This window comes from Bos mutus, chromosome 13 (genome assembly GCF_027580195.1).
Source record: "Bos mutus isolate GX-2022 chromosome 13, NWIPB_WYAK_1.1, whole genome shotgun sequence".
Taxonomy (NCBI): Eukaryota; Metazoa; Chordata; class Mammalia; order Artiodactyla; family Bovidae; genus Bos; species Bos mutus.
The window spans coordinates 35,149,026-35,168,071 of record NC_091629.1 but is presented as its reverse complement, the minus strand read 5'-3'; the positions used below and the strand labels follow the sequence as shown (position 1 = coordinate 35,168,071).

Genomic DNA, 19,046 nt, shown 5'->3' with positions numbered 1-19,046 from the left:
GTTGTAGCTTCCAGGGTATGCTTTCTCTAGGACATGTTGACTATCATGAAAGGCAAGATGTTCAGATTTGGATCAGTGCTGGGGACCTTCTCATGGGCAAGAGACAGGCCTTGCCTTTTAGTAACATCACCATTTTGCCAGGAATTGGGAAAAGGCAACATGCTTTGGAGTCTTCATTCTGCACTACATGTTAGGAATGGGGGCCCATGAACATTGACCCCTGCCCTTTGTAAAATGAAATTTGACACTTGCTCCTTGTGAGAGCAGGTGAGAGTTTCATTGTGGAAAATAAATAGGGAAAATGGACTTCAAAAACTTTTGAGTTCTTGGCACTAGACTAGGACAACTCAAATTAGAATTTTTCAACAAAATCTATGTTCAGTCATTTATAAAATTAAAAACCTTGTACTTTTTGTCCCCCTCAGAACAATGTAAGCTGGAAGGGTGAATCTTTACTCTCAGACTAAGGTGATATTTGAAATAGTTAGCAACCAGTAGAACAAAGATTGTGACCAGTTACAAGAGATGCACATGCAGTAAATGGCAGGCATTAACCACGGGTTTCCAAATTTCCAAGCCTTCCCAAGTATATAGAAAACCTGTTCCCTTGGTTGTCATGGTCCTAAGGATTGGGGGAGTACATTTGTTCATACTAGTAACAGGGAGTCTTGTGGGCATCTGGGAATTCTAGAAAAATCATTGCCTTGAGGGAGTGGTCAGACATGCTGGGTTCTCTGTGTGACCTTACTTAGGCCACATCCTTTTCAGAACACATTTCTTTATGGGAAATTGATGGTTAGGGGATTCTGATCCAAACAATCATTGTCCTCTGGTGTTTGTTCCAAACAATAGTGGATGACCTGGATCTATTTTTCATATTTACAACTCTTAATGAAGATAAGATATTTATACATATTATTACTCATAATTTCTTACTTAAAATGTGGTTTGTTGGGCAATATTTTTCTAATATGAGTCCTTAAGAGAGAAATTCTCGAAGGAACACTTAGAGGAAACAGATTAATGATCCATAGATAATATAACCTTCAGGTTAAGTCTTCTTTATCTGACCTGTGACATGAAGAACAGGGATGAAAAGCATCTTTGAAGGCATTGGAAAAGTAACAATCATCAAAAACAAAATCCGCTTTACTACCAGGTTACCTTAGAGTAAAGAGGATGTGGCCTAAGTAAGGTCACACAGAGAACCCAGCATGTCCGACCACTCCCTCAAGGCAATGATTTTTCTAGAATTCCCAGATGCCCAGAAGACTCCCTTGTTACCAGTATGAACAAATGTACTCCCCTAATCCTTAGGACCATGACAACCAAGGGAACATGTTTTCTATATACTTGAGAAGGCATGGAAATTTGGAAACCCGTGGTTAATGCCTGCCATTTACTGCATGTGCATCTCTTGTAACTGGTCACAATCTTTGTTCTACTGGTTGCTATTTCAAATGTCACCTTAGTCTGAGGGTAAAGATGCACCCATCCAGCTTACATGATGATGCTGTTTGAATGTCAAAGAGTGGTCCAGGGACTGGCAGCATTGGCACCACCTGGGAGCTGGTTAGAAAGGCAAGTTCTTGGGCCCCGTCTCTGCCAGACTGCATCAGAAACTCTGTGGTGCTTTTCACAATTTGTGTTTTCATAAACACTCCGGGGGATTTATCTGCTTGCTAAAGTTTGAAAAGCATGAAAGCATTTTAACCTCTCAGAGCAGCTTTGTAAACAGCATGTCACTTGATTCTTATCATCTCCCTGTGTCACTTGGATGACTTTCACTCATATTTGATGGATGGCAGATCGAAGGTAAGTCAAATGAACCAGGGTCAAGTAGTCAATTTTATATATTTATTATTTATCTTTTGGCATTTGGCATACAGACATTGTATCAGTTTGTCCTCCACTAAAGCTGACCCCAATTTACTACCTATTTTTGGAAAAAAGCCTGTCATTCATGTTCTTTCAAGTTATCTAAGACAATAGGATTGGTTCAGTTCAGTTCAGTCGCTCAGTCGTGTCCGACTCTTTGCAACCCCATGAACTGCAGCATGCCAGGCATCCCTGTCCATCACCAACTCCTGGAGTTTACTCAAACTCATGTCCATTGAGTCGGTGATGCCATCCAGCCATCTCATCCTCTGTCGTCCCCTTCTCCTCCTGTCCCCAATCCTTCCCAGCATCAGGGTCTTTTCCAATGAGTCAGCTCTTCACATCAGGTGGCCAAAGTACTGGAGTTTCAGCTTTAGCATCAGTCCTTCCAAAGAACACCCAGGACTGATCTCATTTAGGATGGACTGGTTGGATCTCCTTGCAGTCCAAGGGACTCTCAAGAGTCTTCTCCAACACCACAGTTCAAAAGCATCAATTCTTCACCACTCAGCTTTCTTCACAGTCCAACTCTCACATCCATACATGACCACTGGAAAAATACAGCCTTGACCAGACGGACCTTTGTTGGCAAAGTAATATCTCTGCTTTTCAATATGCTATCTAGGTTGGTCATAACTTTCCTTCCAAGGAGTAAGCATCTTTCAATTTCATGGCTGCAGTCACCATCTGCAGTGATTTTGGAGCCCCAAAAGATAAAGTCTGACACTGTTTCCACTGTTTCCCCATCTATTTCCCATGAAGTGATGGGACCAGATGCCATGATCTTAGTTTTCTGAATGTTGAGCTTTAAGCCAACTTTTTCACTCTCCTCTTTCACTTTCATCAGGAGGCTTTTTAGTTCCTCTTCACTTTCTGCCATAAGGGTGGTGTCATCTGCATATCTGAGGTGATTGATATTTCTCCTAGCAATCTTGATTCCAGCTTGTGCTTCTTCCAGCCCAGTGTTTCTCATGATGTACTCTGCATATAAGTTAAATAAGCAGGGTGACAATATACTGACTTGACATACTCCTTTTCCTATTTGGAACCAGTCTGTTGTTCCATGTCCAGTTCTAACTGTTGCTTCCTGCCCTGCATATAGGTTCCTCAAGAGGTAGGTCAGGTGGTCTGATATCCCCATCTCTTTCAGAATTTTCCACACTTTATTGTGATCCACACAGTCAAAGGCTTTGGCATAGTCAGTAAAGCAGAAATAGATCTTTTTCTGGAACTCTCTTGCTTTTTACATGATCCAGCTGATGTTGGCAATTTGATCTCTGGTTCCTCTGCCTTTTCTAAAACCAACTTGAACATCTGGAAGTTCACAGTTCATGTATTGCTGAAGCCTGGCTTGGAGAATTTTGAGCATTACTTTACTAGCATGTGAGATGAGTGCAATTGTGTGGTAGTTTGAGCATTCTTTGGCATTGCCTTTCTTTGGGATTAGAATGAAAACTGACCTTTTCCAGTCCTGTGGCCACTGCTGAGTTTTCCAGATTTGCTGGCATATTGAGTGCAGCACTTTCACAGCATCATCTTTCAGGATTTGGAATAGCTCAATTGGAATTCCATCACCTCCACTAGCTTTGTTCGTAGTGATGCTTTCTAAGGCCCACTTGACTTCACATTTCAGGACGTCTGGCTCTAGGTGAGTGATCACACCATCATGATTATCTGGGTCCTAAAACTCTTTTTTGTACAGTTCCTCTGTATTCTTGCCACCTCTTCTTAATATCTTCTGCTTTTGTTAGGTCCATACCATTTCTGTCCTTTATAGAGCCCATCTTTACATGAAATGTTCCCTTTGGATCTCTAATTTTCTTAAAGAGATCTCTAGTCTTTCCTATTCTGTTGTTTTCCTCTATTGCTTTGCACTGATCACTGAGGAAGGCTTTCTTATCTCTTCTTGCTATTCTTTGGAGTTCTGCATTCAAATAAGTATATCTTTCCTTTTCTCCTTTGCTTTTTGCTTCTCTTCTTTTCACAGCTATTTGTAAGGCCTCCTCAGACAGCCATTTTGCTTTTTTGCATTTCTTTTTTGGGGGATGGTCTTGATTCCTGTCTCCTGTACAATGGGAACAGGAACCTCCATCCAAGTTTATCAGGCACTCTATCTATCATATCTAGTCCCTTAAATCTATTTCTCACTTCCACTGTATAATCATAAGGAGTTTGATTTAAGTCATACCTGAATGGTCTACTGGTTTTCCCTACTATCTTCAATTTAAGTCTGAATTTGGTAATAAGGAGTTCATGATCCAAGCCACAGTCTGCTCCTCGTCTTGTTTTTGTTGACTGTATAGAGCTTCTCCATTTTTGGCTGCAAAAAATATAATCAGTCTGGTTTTGGTGTCGACCATCTGGTGACATTCATGTGTAGAATCGTCTTTTGTGTTGTTGGAAGAGGGTGTTTGCTATGAACAGTGTGTTCTCTTTGCAGAACTCTAATAGCCTTTGCCCTGCTTCATTCTGTACTCCAAGGCCAAACTTGCCTGTTACTCCAGGTGTTTCTTGACTTCCTACTTTGGCATTCCAGTCCCTTATATTGAAAAGGACATCTTTTTTGGGTGTTAGTTCTAGAAGGTTTTGTAGGTCTTCATAGAACCTTTCAACTTCAGCTTCTTCAGTGTTACTGGTTGAGGCATTACTTGATATCTTGTTTAAAAGGTTGTGAGGTGACTGATGTCTGTTTGAGGTGTCTAACATATGAATTGTATAAAATTTTAAATGACAATGTAAATGGCAAATGCATTTTTAACAGATTTTAAAAGATAAAATTTAAAAAGTTATAAAGGAAGAAAAAATAAACTCTCCCACCCTCACCTATCATTAACAATTAGTTTGTTTAGGTTCATACACCAATAATCACATTCGTACAAATCATGGTATACCAGTTATTTTGGAGATTTTTTTTCTTTCTTCTCCTATTTTTTTGGGTGGGGAAGAGGACGGTGGAGGGCGGGGGGTCATGCTGCATGGAACTTAGGTCACTGATCAGGAACTGAAACCAGGCTTCTGTGGTGAGAGGGTAGAATCTTGAACCACCAGGGAATTCTCTGGTTTCTTAATATATCTTGATAAACTTTCTGAGTCTGCAAATGTCATTCCTTGTAACTGAAAGAGAAGGAAGGAGGAGTGAGAGAGGGACTGTGAGAGAGAGACAAGGGAGAAACAGAGAAATAGAGAAATGGAGAGAGAGAGAGATTCAAGGAATCGGCTCATACAAATGTATAAATTGGTTAAGTCCAAAATCTAGAGCTGGCACACTGGAGACCCCAGAAAAGCTGAGTTGGTATTTGAATGTGAAGGCAATCTGCTGACAGAATTCCCTCTTCCTCCAGAAAGGTCAGTCTTTTTTTTCAAGGCCTTCAACTGAATGGATGAGGCCTATTCACATTATGGAGAGTAATCTGCTTTATGTAAAGTCTACTGATTTAAATGTTAATTTCTTCCCTGGTGGTTCAGAGGTTAAAGCGTATGCCTGGAATGCGGGAGACCCAGGTTCAATCCCTGGGTCAGGAAGATCCCCTGGAGAAGTAAATGGCAACCCACTCTAGTACTCTTGCCTGTAGGGAGGAGCCTGGTAGGCTACAGTCCATGGGGTCCCAAAGAGTCGGACACGACTGAGCGACTTCACTTTCACTTTCACTGATTTAAATGCTAAACTCTTAACAAAAAAAATCTTACAGCAACATCTAGACACATTTGAGCAAATATCTGGGAACCATTGCCTAGCCAAGCTGACACATAAAATTAACTATTACAAAAATTACTTTTCATGGCTGTGTATATCTCATTTTATTTATGAACTACCATTTATCTATTTCCTTAAGGTTGGAGATTCAAGTTGCTTCTAAGTTTTTAATCTTTACATATAGCACATCTTTGGCCATTTGGGTCAATTTTGTCTTCATATCTATTCACAGAGTGTGGAAAGGAAAGAGTGTTTCTAACTTTTTAAAGATGCAACTTTTTATTTCTAAATTGTCTTTGTAGCTGTCTTTATCCCATGAACCACAACTTGGAGACTAGAGTAGGGAAAATGTCAAGCTGGTCTTGATCTTCTCTTTCCTTCCTCAGCCTGCAGGTCACTGGGAACTGGCATGATGCTGAGTTCCTGGGCCACCTCCTCAATTGAAGAAGTGGCAGAAGCTGGTCCCGAGGCGATTCGCTGGCTGCAGCTGTACATCTACAAGGACCGTGAGGTCACCAAGCAGCTTGTGCGGAGGGCTGAGCGAATGGGCTACAAGGCCATATTTGTGACAGTGGATACCCCTTACCTGGGCAACCGCTTTGATGACGTGCGTAACAGGTTCAAGATGCCACCCCAACTCAGGTAACCATGGCTGTTTGATCACTGGGCCCCTTAACTTATTTTCTATTTCTATTTGCTCTTGTCATGATCCAGTTCCAAAGACTTTCTCCAGTTTCCACTTGGGTGCTCTGGGGAATTAGATCTTCACAAAATGTTGGTCCCAAAGTATGGCTGTATGAGATTGTGTCTAGGAAAGATAAGGTCTGGGTTCTAGAGATGGTGTCATTGTCAAATATCCATATAATCCTCAGCAAATCACACATCTTATGTGAGTGTTGCATACTTGAGCTATAACAGCAGAGACAAGATTTGCCATATACTTGTCAAAGTAAAAAAATCTATGTCTCAGAGTGTATTAAGGGCTTTTAGTAGGATGCATTGCCATATAGATAAAAGATACTTAATTTAACTTAAGCAACAGCTTGCTATTGTAATCCTAATACCGTATTTCTTTGCCTGTTAAAATAAAAAAGCACGCTTTTAATTTTATTTTTAATTGTATTTGGAACAATTCTGGCAGGGAAGATTGAAGAAAGCTAAAAGAATGGAGACAAAAGAAGTCACATATTTGCTGCCCTGTCTCCTACTTCTTTCAGTAATATATCTCTTTTGTTGTGGTTCGCCCATGGTTCAAGATTCACTAGTTTATTTATTGGTTCATTCATTCTTTCATCCATTCACTCACTCATTCATCTGAGAAAAAACAATGTACAATCTAGGAATCTAAGACTGAACTGTGATGGTTTTATCAGGCCATTCAGCTGATCCATCAACAGGGAATTATAGTCCTTTTCCCTGTAAAAGATTAGAATCATCTTGAGTCAAAACTAGAAACTCTGGAGCTTACTGAAAAAAGACAGAGCTACAAATCTCTCCTCCCCTTTGTTTTTACCTTCCCTTGGTTCCTATCAAAATCTGCCCTTATGTTTTTCATACCAGTGTTTGACCGATAGACTTTAGGGCTAAAATTATTTGACCAGAACCAAAATCTTAGTTTTAATGGAGGACATTTTGATGATGGGATTTCAAAGCATCCACCAGAGTACAAGAAATGAGGGATGACTTCTTTGGAATCCTAGACCTCACTTCACTGGACTATTGCTTATTCTGTCTACATATAAAGTTAATCCTCCTAAAAGATCCAAAATCTAAAAGATTCAAAATCAAATCAACATTCCACATAAGGACAAGAAGACTGTTGAGAGCCAGGATTCCAAGTGTATTAGAGAATGGAATGTCTTCCAACCGTCATGTAAGTTCATAGTCTTGTGTGTTACATAACTGTCATATAGCTCTTCTGTGTGTATACCTATTTAAGTATAAGCTACTGTGCATAAAATCTTGCTGTTAAACCATATATAAATGAGCTGTGTGATGTGATCTCTGTGATAATTCCAGGTAGGTTTAGGATTTCTTTCTGTATATAATATCCTCAATGGCCCAATGGCAGAATGAGGAAGTGTTCCCCTGACAGCTATCAATCACCCTGCTCCACACATCCCAGACATGGAGTTACCCAAACACCCTGTCTTTCTAAGAGAACAAAAACAAAAATCCTTGACATATTTCTACTTCTTGCCAAATTTATCAGAAAGTAGATGGTTTCAAATGTCCTTAATATGAAATCTTATTAATCTATATTAATTCTTAATATGAATTCACATTTTTCTCTCTTTTGATTACCTTAGTTTTTAGACTTTCTAAAATGTTGTTTCCCAGTATTTAGGCTTCTGACAGGAAATGTTCCTCATTGTTTCCCTTTGACCATTTGAATAGGAATTTGCTATTTCTTTTCCCTCTTCTACTACCACTTCTGCTAGCGACAACAATAAATAATACAGCGGGTTTGTTCTTTAAGTTTAGGAAGCAGTTTCTGGCTCTGGATAACAAAACAGGCTTCACGTGGTATCTACTTAGTTGGCGGATGACACCCATGTTAATTCTGGCCCATATCTCTTACTCCTTGGGTGCCAGGGCCACTCAGCCAGGAGCGGGAAGGCTGCTGTTCTTTCCCCCTCCTCCTTCCTCCCGGGCTCCTGCCCAGATGACGTGAGGGACCAGGAGACAAAGGCCCTTTTCAGCTGTCAATGTGTAGAGGAGTGGCCACGGCTCCCCAGCTTGTCACATCTTCCTTCTGAAGATGATCAAATAATGAGCCACACATCTAGACTACGGGGAACACAGGAAACACCCTTTGCCGGAGCCCTGGCCGTCAGAGCACACACTGACGCTGTTTGTCCCTTTGGGCTTCGGGGTGACGGGGGGCGGTGGGCGGCGTGCAGCGCCCTGGGGCCCACATTCAGCAGTGAAGCCAGATCCCACAACGGGAGGCCCTGGCTTCCGCTGGAGGGCACGTGCTGCCCAAAAGCTCATCTGTTACAGCCTGATACGAAATCAGGTTTCTTTCCGCAATTGACCTGACTCATAGAAGGTGAAGCCGGGCTGTTCAGAATGAGGTTTGGCAGGCGAAAGAGGCAGGAAATCCAGATGAGAATGAGTCTGTAAAGCAACGGCTCCTTCCAGCCCTGGTGGCTTCCTCTGCCTGGAGAGAAGGGGGCGGGTCCTGACTCTTGGCTTCTGGGACCAGCCAGAGTTCAAGAGTTTGGTAATCTCTGCCTGGTCCATATGCAAAACACATGGATGAGCCGCATGATGAGCAGCGCGGAGGTCCCCGAGACTGAGGGGGAGTAAGGCGAATTCTCATCTGCTCCCGGAAGAGGCGAGGATTGAAGCCAGTTCACCAGATTGGCTCCTGAGGCGCTGAGTCAGGGACCCGAGTCCATCTCCACACCACACGCGGGTGGCTTGTTTACCCTGGGTTAAAATTTGGCTCTTTGGGGCAGCACTAAGGCAGTTAAAAGAAATTTCCAATCATTGACTAAGGTCAAGCTAAATCATGACACCTACCCTTTTGATGATTTGCCTTGGGACGTGCTTCCTTAGGCCCTGAAATAAAGTATTCACCACAGTAGCCAGAGAATAGCACACAAAAGAGATGAGACTGTGCTGTCTTCCCAGGTTTCTGGGGATAAAAGTGGCGGGTGAGGCACCCCCTTCTCTGACCTCATTGCCAGCATTCTCATCTTCATTCATTCTTCCCAGCATCTCCTGCTTCCTCCTATTTTTTCAGGGTGCCAGCCACATCTGCGCCTTAGAGCCTCAGAACTGATTCTTCCCTCTGCCTGTAACATTCTTTCCCCAAATCAATGCAAACTAACTTCACTTCCTTTACATTTTGACATCAGGGATGAAGCTACTTGTTTTTATATTGGGAAACCAAAGATGAACGGTAGAGAAAAGAATAGAGATACAATAAGTGTGGGGATCTTGGGTTGGGGGTCTAGAGGAGAGAAAGCGATTTGTGGAGGAGGACTTTGTACATGGCAGATAGCCTCTAAATTATTTGGTTAGGAAAACAGTTACAATGTTAAGTCACATAATATTAAGCAGGATAATAACCTTCCAAAGATGCCTATGTTCTGAACCTTGGAACCTGTGAATATGTTACTTTTTACATGGCAAAATGAACTTGGCAGGTGTGATTAAGTTAAGGACCTTGAGATGAGATGATTATCCTGGATTATGACAGGAGGCTTAAGGTAATGAAAAGGCTCCTTATAAGAGGCAAGCAGGACGGTCAGAGTCAGAGAAAGAGATGCGATGAGAGAAGTAGAAGTTGGAGTGATAGCATCTGGAAACAGGGAAATATAGATGGTTTCTAGAAGCTGGAAAAGTCAAGGAAAGAGATTCTCCCCTAGAGCCTCTGGAAGGGAAATAGCCCTATTGACCCCTTGAGTTTAGTCCAATGAGACAGTTTGAACTTCTGACCTCTAGACTATAATAAATTTGTGTCACTTTGAGAGTTGGATTATGAAGAAAGCTGAGTGCCAAAAAATTGATGCTTTTAAATTGTAGTGTTGGAGAAGACTCTTGAGAGTCCCTTGGACTGCAAGGAGATCCAACCAGTCCATCCTAAAAGGAGATCAGTCCTGGGTGTTCTTTAGAAGGACTGATGTTGAAGCTGAAACTTCAATACTGTGGCCATTTCATGCGAAGAGTTGACTCATTGGAAAAGACCCTGATGCTGGGAGGGATTGGGGGCAGGAGGAGAAGGGAATAACAGAGGATGAGATGGCTGGATGGCATCACTGACTCAAAGGACATGAGTTTGGGTAAACTCCAGGAGTTGGTGATGGACAGGGATGCCTGGCATGCTGTGATTCATGGGGTCGCAAAGAGCAGACACGACTGAGCGACTGAACTAAACTGAACTGAACTGAAAGCCTCTAGGGTTGTGCTTGTTATAGCAGCAACAGGAAACAGATGCAATGACACAGCTCTGCCAATTTCCTCTACAAGAAAGCTTTTCATTGGGGCCACATCCAATTATCATATTTAAACTTTCAAGTAAAGCCTCTACCAGCTCACATCCCTCTTGTTCTGCTCTTCTTTTTTCTTTATTTTGTATAGTACTTATGAAAGTGAAAGAGGAGAATGAAAAAGTTGGCTTAAAGCTCAACATTCAGAAAAACGAAGATCATGGCATCTGGTCCCATCACTTCATGGGAAATAGATGGGGAAACAGTGTCAGACTTTATTCTTTTGGGCTCCAAAATCACTGCAGATAGTGACTGCAGCCATGAAATTAAAAGATGCTTACTCCTTGGGAAGAAAGTTATGACCAACCTAGATAGCATATTGAAAAGCAGAGATATTACTTTGCCAACAAAGGTCCGTCTAGTCAAGGCTATGGTTTTTCCAGTGGTCATGTATGGATGTGAGAGTTGGACTGTGAAGAAAGCTGAGAGCCAAAGAATTGATGCTTTTGAACTGTGGTGTTGGAGAAGACTCTTGAGAGTTCCTTGGACTGCAAGGAGATCCAACCAGTCCATTCTAAAGGAGATCAGCTCTGGGTGTTCTTTGGAAGGAATGATGCTAAAGCTGAAACTCCAGTACTTTGGCCACCTCATGTGAAGAGTTGACTCATTGGAAAAAACCCTGATGCTGGGAAGGATTGGGGGCAGGAGGAGAAGGGGAGGACAGAGGATGAGATGGCTGGATGGCATCACCGACTCGATGGACGTGAGTCTGAGTGAACTCCGGGAGATGGTGATGGACAGGGAGGCCTGGCGTGCTGCGATTCATGGGGTCGCAAAGAGTTGGACATGACTGAATGACTGAACTGAACTATGTTCTAACAGGCTCCATAAATTACCTGTTGATTATGTTTCTTGTTTATTTTCTGACTCCCCTAGCTAGAATGTCAACCTAGGTAGCCAGTATTTTTGACCATTTTACTAAAACACTGGCAAATGGTCAGTGCTCAGTAAGTAATGTTGAATAAAAATGTACTAGATTATAACAGATTTACCCAATAAAACAATACTAATAAGAATTTGAATAAGGGTTTGAGCTCATACTTAAAATCCATGCCCTGAACTTTTCTTCCAAATACCCAGCCACATGGAAGAAAAAGTTAGCAGGGCTATGTAGTAAATAGAAATGTTTTCCTAATCACAGTATTAAAGGTTGCTGTTCCATGTACAAATATCTATTACGTATTTTGAATGTCTCTTATGTTATACTGATATTATGTGTTCTGCTGCTGCTGCTAAGTCGCTTCAGTCGTGTCCGACTCTGTGCGACCCCAGAGATGACAGCCCACCATGCTCCCTGGTCCCTGGGATTCTCCAGGCAAGAACACTGGAGTGGGTTGCCATTTCCCTTTCCAACGCATGAAAGTGAAAAGTAAGAGTGAAGTCGCTCAGTCGTGTCCGACTCTTAGCGACCCCATGGATTGCAGCCCAGCAGGCTCCTCCGTCCATGGGATTTTCCAGGCAAGAGTATTGGAGTGGGGTGCCATGCCTTCTTCGATTATGTGTTCTACTGGTTGTTATTTTGTAATGTGTTTCCCACAGTGGAGACATATGATATCTCAATAATAGTCATCATTACTGACATTAATTTTGATTATTTAATAATGTTAACTTTCCTTAGTAGTTGTTACATTTTTATGATGCTAACTTACTAAAAACTAAAATCATTTTTATATTAGATTAAAAAGTATATTTAGGGGCCTTTCAAGGCACAATGAATCCTTTACAAAAAAGAAATCCTATCCCTTGCCTGTGGGTCATTAAACAGATTGGGATTCAGAGAATTAAGTCCCAAGTAATCTTGTTATTATTTTGATGTTGCCCTTTTCCTTCCTTATGAAATGAAATACTTTGGTTATCAGAAGCTGCTTTAAGTGTTTTTTGTGTATATGTCATAATTCTAATAAAAATAGCATTCATGGAGGTTTCCTTTGGAGCCATGGTTAAAACACTCCATCGTGGGTCTCTGTCAAGATATCTGAAAACTTTTTCTTGGCTTCTGGCTTTGAACAACGTTTAAGAGTAACAACAAGGCTTCATTGTACCCTGAAATTTCTGTAAGGCAACATTCATTCAAGTGTTGATCTGCATTTAGCCATCCAAGAATAACAACAGTTATTTATATAATTTTATCCATGTTTCTGTTTTTTCCTATCCCTTTCACCCTTTCACCCCACCCCTGCTGAAACACTGTAGCTTGTTTGGGATGGGGGTGGGGTGCTATGCAGAGAATATACACGTACAGATATTATTCTTTTTTCCCCTCTGGTTTTGCTATGGCATGGACAGACAGGACCTTTTTCTTATTAACAATATTATTTAAAGGTTTGAAATTTAATATCGCTTAGTATCATTTCTAAGTAATGGAATAGGCCTCCAATAATAAGGGTATGTTTATTGACTAGGTTAGCTTAGTTCAAGTTAGGATGACCACAGAAGGCCAAAATCTGTGATAAAATGTACAACCTTAAGTGGTTTGACTTAAAAAAGAAGCTCAGAGTATTTCAGCTATAATCTAAACCAAACCTCAGCAAATAATGGATACAAATATGACTTTCATGGATTTGTGATTTTCTGTGGCCTTTAGTGGCCACCTGAGTCATGCTGCTAAGTTGCTTCAGTCGTGTCTGACTCTGTGCAACCCCATAGATGGCAGCCCACCAGGCTCCCCTGTCCCTGGGATTCTCCAGGCAAGAACACTGGAGTGGGTTGCCATTTCCCTCTCCAATGCATGAAAGTGAAAAGTGAAAGTGAAGTCGCTCAGTCGTGTCCGACTCTTTGCGACCCCAGGGATTGCAGCCTACCAGGCTCCTCCGTCCATGGGATTTTCCAGGCTAGAGTACTGGAGTGGGGTGCCATTGCCTTCTCCAAGGCGAAGGTCTTCTCTATGACCTGAGTCATAGTCAATCCTTATTGAGAAAACTTAGCCAGTGGTTGAAGACAGTTACATGGGATGTGAATGTCCATGGCCTTATGATAATAGATGCTGTCTAAGCTACACAACCAGCTATTTATAAGCACATTAAAGGCATTAAACCTCAGCGCTCAGTTGCTCAGTCATGTCTGACTCTTTGTGATCCCATGGACTATAGCCCACCAGGCTCCTCTGTCCATGGAATTTTCCAGGTTGCCATTTCCTCCTCCAGGGGATCTTCTTGACTCAGAGATTGAACCCAAGTCTCCTGTGTTTCCTACACTGGCAGGCAGATTCTTTACCACTGAGCTACCAGGGAAGCCCTAGTTTTGTAAAAATTTTGTACCTCTGTACTTCTAAGTTTATATAAAAATAGTTATAGCCTTGGCTCCAAGATACTTTCTGTGTTCAATGTCAGAGCCAGTGGAAAGGAGTAAAGACTGATGACTAAGCCAGAGATCCATATATAGCTTTTACTTTAACACAAAGAAGAGACTTGCTAGCAGAGTAATTCATAATGTGCAGAAGAGCAAGGTGAGTCTAGGTCACTGTCATCATTCAAAGTCAGCCTTTTAGAGAAATGAAGTTGGCAGTTGGATTTAGGTCTGCTAAGCTGATTTCAGGCAGCTAAGTCATATGGGTGGTGCCAGTGTGTATTTGGAAGGCCATCCATCCAATCAGTGGTCAGAGGTGTAGGCAGAAAAGACTTTGTCCTTAGCTTGGAGAACTTCCAAAATCTTCCAAGATATCAGGATATTAGACTAAGAGAAAAGACTTCAGGTGTAGAGTAAGCCAGCTGCAAAATCTTCTAGATTAGTTAGAGAAATACTGTTCTAAGCTGAGTTAACAAAATTAGACATAGGAGAAGGGAGCAACTCAGTGGGGTTGTGTCTCTGTGTTTCTTTAGGAGAAGAATGTGAACCACTGATTTAAGTAAAAGTAGTACCTTTAGAAGATGGTAGGAATATTGGTAGAGGAGTGGGGAAGAGGTATCAGGGAGGGGAGATGGTCAACAATTGGCATGTTACAAAGACAGTCACAGCTATGGGCAACTGAAGCTTAATCCTGCTGGGAAACTCTGGGAGATCTTGTAGAATCTATCTCAGAGTTAATCTGCCCAGGGTTGAAGGAGCTGGGGTATGTGTATACCAACATCCTTGACAAGTTGAGTCTGCTGTGTTGAGGGTGACTCAGGCCCCAGGAGTAAGAAAAAGTCATATGTATTAGTCAGGTTCTCCAGAGAAACAGAACAAGTAGGATGTCTGTATCGAAATATCTGTATCTATATCTATAGAGATATTTACTATAAGGGATTTGCTCACACAATTAAGGAGGCTGAGAAATCCCACAATCTATTATCTACAAGCTGGAGGCCCAGGTTGTAGGAATAGGTCCAGGAAAGCCAGAGTAGTTTCAACCTAAACCTGAGGCCTAAGATGGGGGGAGTTAATGGTATAAGTCACAGTCTGTGTCTGAAAGGCCTCAAAACTGGGAGCCCATAGTGTAAGTCCTGGTCAAAACCTGAAGGTTTGACAACCAATAGCTCCAATGTGAAGGGTAGGAGACAATGGATGTCCCTGCTCAAACAAAGACAATGAACTTATTCTTCCTCCACCTTTTTGTCCTATTTGGGACCTCCACAGATTAGAAGATGCCTGCCCAATCTCTTCTCAGTCTACTGATATAAATGCTAATCTCACCTAGAAACATCTTTATGGACATACCCAGAAGTAATGTTTTACCAGCTGCTTAAGCATCCCTTAGCCCAGTCAAGCTGACAAAACTAACCATCACACCTCAGGCAAAGTAAGGAAGGTCTTGGAAACTCATATCCTGGTCAGGATTGTCTAGAAGATTGGGGGTTCTGAGTAAGAAGACAGAAAAAACAAGTAAATAGAGAAAAAAAGCAAGAGCTGACAGTGCATCTGCTGGGAACCACTTTCCACTTCTCCCTATGACCAAGCACCAGCACCACCACCACACCAACATGGTAGCAGGAAAAGAGTTGAAAGAAGAAAAAAAAAAAGACAAGGAAAAGAGTTTACAGTGACCCCAGACAGAGGTGTTAATACTGCATTTCCAATCTCCTCTAGAATTTTCCACAAGGACTTTGAAAGATTTCTGAAGTCTAATGTAATTGACAGAGTGCAGTTGAGATCTGAGTGAAGAGAATGTAATTAGGAGTCAGAGACGCTGAGACTTTCCTGGTGGTCCAGTGGTTAAAACCTCACTTCCAATGCAGGGGATACAGGTTCAATCCTTAGTTGGGGAGCTAAGATCCCACATGCCTCACAGTCAAGAAACCAAAGCATGAAATAGAAAGACTTTAAAATGATGCACAGAAAAAATTCTTAAAAAAATGAGTCGAGACCAGTTTGAAACCCAAATGCTGCATTAGTTAATACATGGGGGCATCTTGTTCTACAATTCTGGTTTTATTTTTTGTATAAAATAGAAATTATAGAGTGTGAATTTTATCTTCCAAAAGTTTTTTAAACATTGTGGGTATATGAATGCCCATTGTAAATTGTGATGCATCATGCAAATGTTCGTCTTATGATTAGTATGCATTGCCTTTGAAAATAGCATCAAATTGATTGTTTATATTCACAGACTGGCTTAAAAAGGTAGAGATATTTGAACTTGGCCAAAGTTTTATCCTTTAATCTGACTTATTTATATAAAAAGATATAAATTTATATAAAAATCTTACATTATAAGATATAAAATAAACTTTAAGTGACCAATTAAGTCTACTAAGTTGTCATATTTAGCCTGGACTCCTTCATCAAAACACGAAAACATAAATGTGATCAACTTGGAGAGTGAACAGTCAATTGATTTGAAAAGGGTACCCTTCTTTTTTTTCACTGAATGAGTCATTGTAAAGATACTTCTAATTTGGGAAGTTTCTCATGTTATGTATCTCTTTGTTTCAGAATGAAAAATTTTGAAACCAATGATTTAGCATTTTCTCCTAAGGAAAATTTTGGAGACAAAAGTGGACTCGCTGCATATGTGGCTAAAGCAATAGACCCATCCATCAGCTGGGAGGATATTAAATGGCTGAGAAGACTGACATCTCTGCCCATTGTTGCAAAAGGCATTTTGAGAGGTTTGTTTATTTCTCTACTTGAGTGAATTCTGATTTTATGATTCTTTATGGATATGATCATGATATTTTAAGGGAAAATAATCAATTATTTCCAAATAATTAATATGGAAATATAAATCCATCTCTCAGTTCTCCCATTTGACATTAATGACTAAATGTTTCTTCCTTCTGAAGGAGAACAGGGCTCTTATGAAGTAAAAAGTTACTTTTTCTAAAGTAGTGGGATTGCCTGATTTTGGATGCCATTGAATCACAGAGCTTGGCAAAACCTAGGTAGAAGGTCTTGAGTTTGTTGCTTTGGCTGAAAGCTGCCAACAACTGCTCTCAAATCAATAAGTCCCAAGGAAGATATTATGACAGCCAGATATGTTTAAGAGCCCTTTGTATTTTTCTCCTGTTCCCTCCCAGTACTAATGACTAGAACTGATTTTTTGAGTTTGGAATCCCATATCACCTCTCTTTAAAGAATGGTGGACTAGAATGTTAAAATCTTCAAATATCAAGCCATGGTTGTTAAGAAACTTGACAAATTCCCCAATATCCACATGTATGCAAATCCCACAGGGAGGTACCAATGAATATAATAATTTGGAATGTAAATGTGTTCACCCACAAAAATATTTTCTTGCCTTTGAAAACATTTAATACTGTTATGTAGATAACTGCTCGAAACATGTTATTTCAAATGGAAATGTTTAAGTAAGTGGCTCTGTGATGAGAGATTCCATTAATTTATCTCAGGGTTAACTATGACTTAGAATCAAAACTTTTTCATTGGTTTTACTTGAATATGTATGAGTACCATGGCCCTTATTTATAAAGTTCTGGGAATGCCCCTGACTTTAATAGTATGGACACAAAAATAAGCTAATGTGAGTAAAAGAATGGGCCTAATGAAGCTTGGCTACCCACTCCAGTATTCTTGGGCTTTCCTGGTAGTTCACATGGTGAAAATCCACCTGCAATGTGGGAGTCCTAGGTTTGATTCCTGGGTGGAGAAGATCCTCTGCAGAAGGGAATGGCTACCCACTCCAGTATTCTGTCCTGGAGAATTCCATGGACTGTATTGTCCATGGGGTTGCAAAGAATCGGATATGACTGGGCAACTTTCACTTTTCATAATGGAGCTTTTAAGTAGTGGAGATATGTTTAAATCCTGATCTGTCTTAATCTGTGCTTTTAAAAGACATTGTTATATTCTTTTCTATAGACTATTGTCAGTTCAAAATTTCTGTGGATTATACTTTTTTGAGTATATACTGATATTACAGACACCTTTAAACAGTTTTGCTGACCTTACTTGCATTCATACTGTAGTCCATGATTATTAGTGCTACTTCCTGTAGCTATATTCCACTGTAGGTACTGAAATATTAACCCGAAGGATCTGTCCCATTTATTTGCTCATTCATTCACTTATTCACTCACTCATTTCATAAACATTTATTATGCTTACTGTGTGCTAAAATAAAAGACAATAATTTGAGATCCTTGGCCAAAGGACATCTCATTCTTGGAGGGGACAGACATAAAAACAAGAATTTGGGTGAGATAAGATGTTGTACATACTGAGATTGAAATCTATGCACTATAAGGGTATGGCTTAAATAGTGTTTGGACAGTTATAAAAGTGATTTAGGGAAGGTTTCATTCCAGGATGAAAGATGATCCTTGACTTTTGTCATGACATCAGGTCAAAAGACTCTTTTTCAGACTTCGGTCATGTTGAAATACAGCAGTCACAAGTAACAATGTTAAACCATATAAGCCGTATGTAGACTTTAAGATGATTGAGAACCACTAAGAACCTTGATGAGGGAAACAACCTCATCAGATCAGCAGTGTAGAAAAAGCAAGCTTTGTATAATGGGCCGACTCAATGGAGGTGGCCTAGCTGTGGTCAGGGAAGCAATTTAGGAAACTGCTGTAATCTGGGCAAGAATTGTAGCTAATCCCTGGTAGCTCAGCTGGTAAAGAATCTACTGGCAATGCAGGAGACCCCAGTTTGATTCCTGGGTTGGGAAGATCCACTGGAAAAGGGATAGGCTACCCACTTCAAAGTCTTCTGGGACTTCCCTTGTGGCTTAGCTGGTAAAGAATCAACCTGCAATGTGGGAGACCTCTGTTTGATCCCTGGGTTGGAAAGATCCCCTGGAGAAGGGAACAGCTCCCCACTCCAGTGTTCTGGCCTGGGGAATTCCACGGGCTGTGTGGTCCATGGGCTGTGTGGTCCATGGGCTGTATTGTCCATGGGCTGTATTGTCCATGGGCTGTATTGTCGCAAAGAGTCGGACATGACTGAGCTACTTTCACTTTCACTTCACAGTGGTGTCACTGAGGGAACTGAAAGAGTGTAATCCATTTAGAAAATTATTAAAAATTATTTAAAATATTTAAAATTAATTAAAAATTATTTTAAAAATGCTGTTTCAAGTATTTAATCACTCT

General features: G+C 40.9%; 1 protein-coding gene across 1 annotated transcript in view; it reads left to right on the top strand.

Annotated features, from left to right (window-relative positions):
* HAO1 (hydroxyacid oxidase 1) overlaps positions 1–19,046 on the top strand; it is a 62,241-nt gene that overhangs the window by 25,504 nt on the left and 17,691 nt on the right. Inside the window, exons 3-4 of the mRNA XM_005900497.3 lie at positions 5,959–6,214; positions 16,423–16,598. Coding sequence (XP_005900559.1) covers positions 5,959–6,214; positions 16,423–16,598 — 432 coding nt within the window. The remainder of the gene's footprint in view (positions 1–5,958; positions 6,215–16,422; positions 16,599–19,046) is intronic.